This window comes from Sinocyclocheilus grahami, unplaced genomic scaffold, assembly GCF_001515645.1.
Source record: "Sinocyclocheilus grahami isolate Dianchi unplaced genomic scaffold, SAMN03320097.WGS_v1.1 scaffold5407.1, whole genome shotgun sequence".
Classification (NCBI taxonomy): Eukaryota; Metazoa; Chordata; class Actinopteri; order Cypriniformes; family Cyprinidae; genus Sinocyclocheilus; species Sinocyclocheilus grahami.
This window is the reverse complement of record NW_015510104.1, coordinates 890-3,059: the sequence shown is the minus strand read 5'-3', so window position 1 is coordinate 3,059 and position 2,170 is coordinate 890. Positions and strand designations below refer to the sequence as shown.

General features: G+C 37.5%; 1 protein-coding gene across 1 annotated transcript; it reads right to left on the bottom strand.

The window, feature by feature from the left end:
- Positions 1-336: 336 nt before the first annotated feature.
- On the bottom strand, positions 337-1,501 carry LOC107577208 (fucolectin-1-like; the record flags this gene model as incomplete). The annotated part of the gene is made up of 4 exons (XM_016263309.1): positions 337-433; positions 502-593; positions 981-1,120; positions 1,222-1,501. Coding segments are annotated over 4 exons (609 nt in total), but the record flags the coding sequence as incomplete, so codon positions are not given.
- Positions 1,502-2,170: the final 669 nt, after the last annotated feature.

Genomic DNA, 2,170 nt, shown 5'->3' with positions numbered 1-2,170 from the left:
TGCATGTCTCAAAATTCAGTTTCAGGAATCAGTAGTTTTTAATTTTCATGTACAACTTTATTGTGATCAACATTGAGGACAGGAGAATATTCGAGCTCCTAAAAGAAGAACATCACAGCTGATCTGAAGAGAGTTTAGGTTTCCCCATCATCATCATCATCTCTTTCTTATAGCACATTGAGCTGCAAATAAAACAGTTCATTACATCATAAAAACATCACTTTCCTATTCATATGTAATATATGCATTTTCATTTAAATAATCTTAATTAAAAAATCCTCAACATGTAACTAACATTCCTTTTCAGTTTTCCAGTGTTTATTTGAGCACACTCACTTGGCACAGCTTCCTTCTGCATCACTTCCTTTTTGGGTGGTTGAGACCACTGCAGCATCACGTCAGAAAACCCTCGTTCCACCAAAGCAGGCTGAAGCTAAAACGAGCAGATCTCTTAAAACTGCTATCAGTGTGATTTGATTTCAGAATGTTTTCCTTTCTCACCTGTGACAGGAGCTGGACTCTCATTTCAGGTTCAGACAGACTCAAACTGGATTTCAGATTCATCTTCACAAAGGTTTTCTTCAGTACAGGACCTAAAAGGGCACATGAGAGTGAACATACATGGACAGAATGGAAAAGAAAATGTTAAATGCAAATAAGATACTGTAACTAAAATACTGTATCTATAGCAATTTTGTGCAAATGCATCTGTCACTTAAGATTAAAATGATGCAATGAGAGATTGTGCATTGATCCTCAAAATCAATGTAAAAAAAAAAGAAAGACATTAAATACAGGTTCACTTTCAATAAGGATGGACATGGTTTAGTGCCAAACACAAATGTGTTTTATGTAATGAATTATTGACTGTTGAGAGCATGCAACTCTTGAACTTTAACATTATTGAACAATACATTGTATTAAAAAAATAAAGCCGTTAATAGTTTCCCAAAACACAAAATCTGCTTGCTTGATCCCACCTTCTCCATAGACCTCCACCTCACACAGAGTAAGAATCCTTGAATCTCCAGGAATGAACAGACTCACATATCGACCATCCATATTGTTACATGTGTAGGTGGAGGAAACATCAGCTGGAATGCTAGAAATCACAGCACATCTAAAGAGAGACGGAGAAACCATAATTTAGACTTCTAGTCTTTCGTCATACATGTTTTCAGGGATTTTCATGGATATTAAGCAGCGGAAAGAGGGTCTCACATGGGATTGTTGTTGCCGTTGTTCTCCAAAGAGTTTCTGATGCGAATCTCTGCTCCGTCTATTTGTTCTGGACAGCAGTCTAGTCTGTTTGTGATGACAACTCTACGTACTCTGTAAATATAACGCAGATCCACCCTCCACCATGGGTTAGTTTGAGCAGTGGTTGAGGAACACGATGACGATGGTTGTATGAAACCTGGATTGAAATCAATAGCTTGTTGACCAAGCCAGGTGCCAATGGTTGATGACTGTGTGATGGTTCTTCCTGTTGCCAAATTACCTATAAGATGTCATAGTGTTGAGAAATGGTTTTAGTCAGCTTATTTTATACTCTTTGAATGTGCTTCAAATGTGAGCTCTCTAAACTGATCGAGTCTTGACAAAGTCATTTTTAAGGAATCACTCGGCTACCATATTTATTTACAGAACCTCCGAGCAGCTATTTTAGGCATCTAAGACCAAGTCCTGTCTACCTGAATGGGCAACTCGTGAAATTGCAAAAGAATTGCCTGTCACACTATGATTTAAATAACCTATTTCAATTTGGCAACAACATCTGACATGAACTGTTGTCCCGTATATGTTGTCTTATGCTCAAATTGGGTTATAAAGGCTTCTTTTCCAGTCTGGTCTAGCCAGCATGAATGTGCAGTCCTGTCTCAGGAGTAACAGCAGCTGGAGTCATGCATTGACTTTAAAAGTTAGCGATTGGCTCTTTTATTTAGAAGGTGGGACTAATTTCACCAAATTGAGCATTGTGCTTTCCATTCAAAATAATAAGCAAGCACCTTCTGGGTATATCTAAAGTGTTTGGACCTGATCTCCACTAGAACTACGTCTACAACTATATTAAAACTACTTTAATGAAAAGGGAATAGCTTTAAAAAAGTAAAATTATACTGGAAAGGCTTTAGACCAGGTTATTAAGTAGCTCTGAATTACCTGGAAA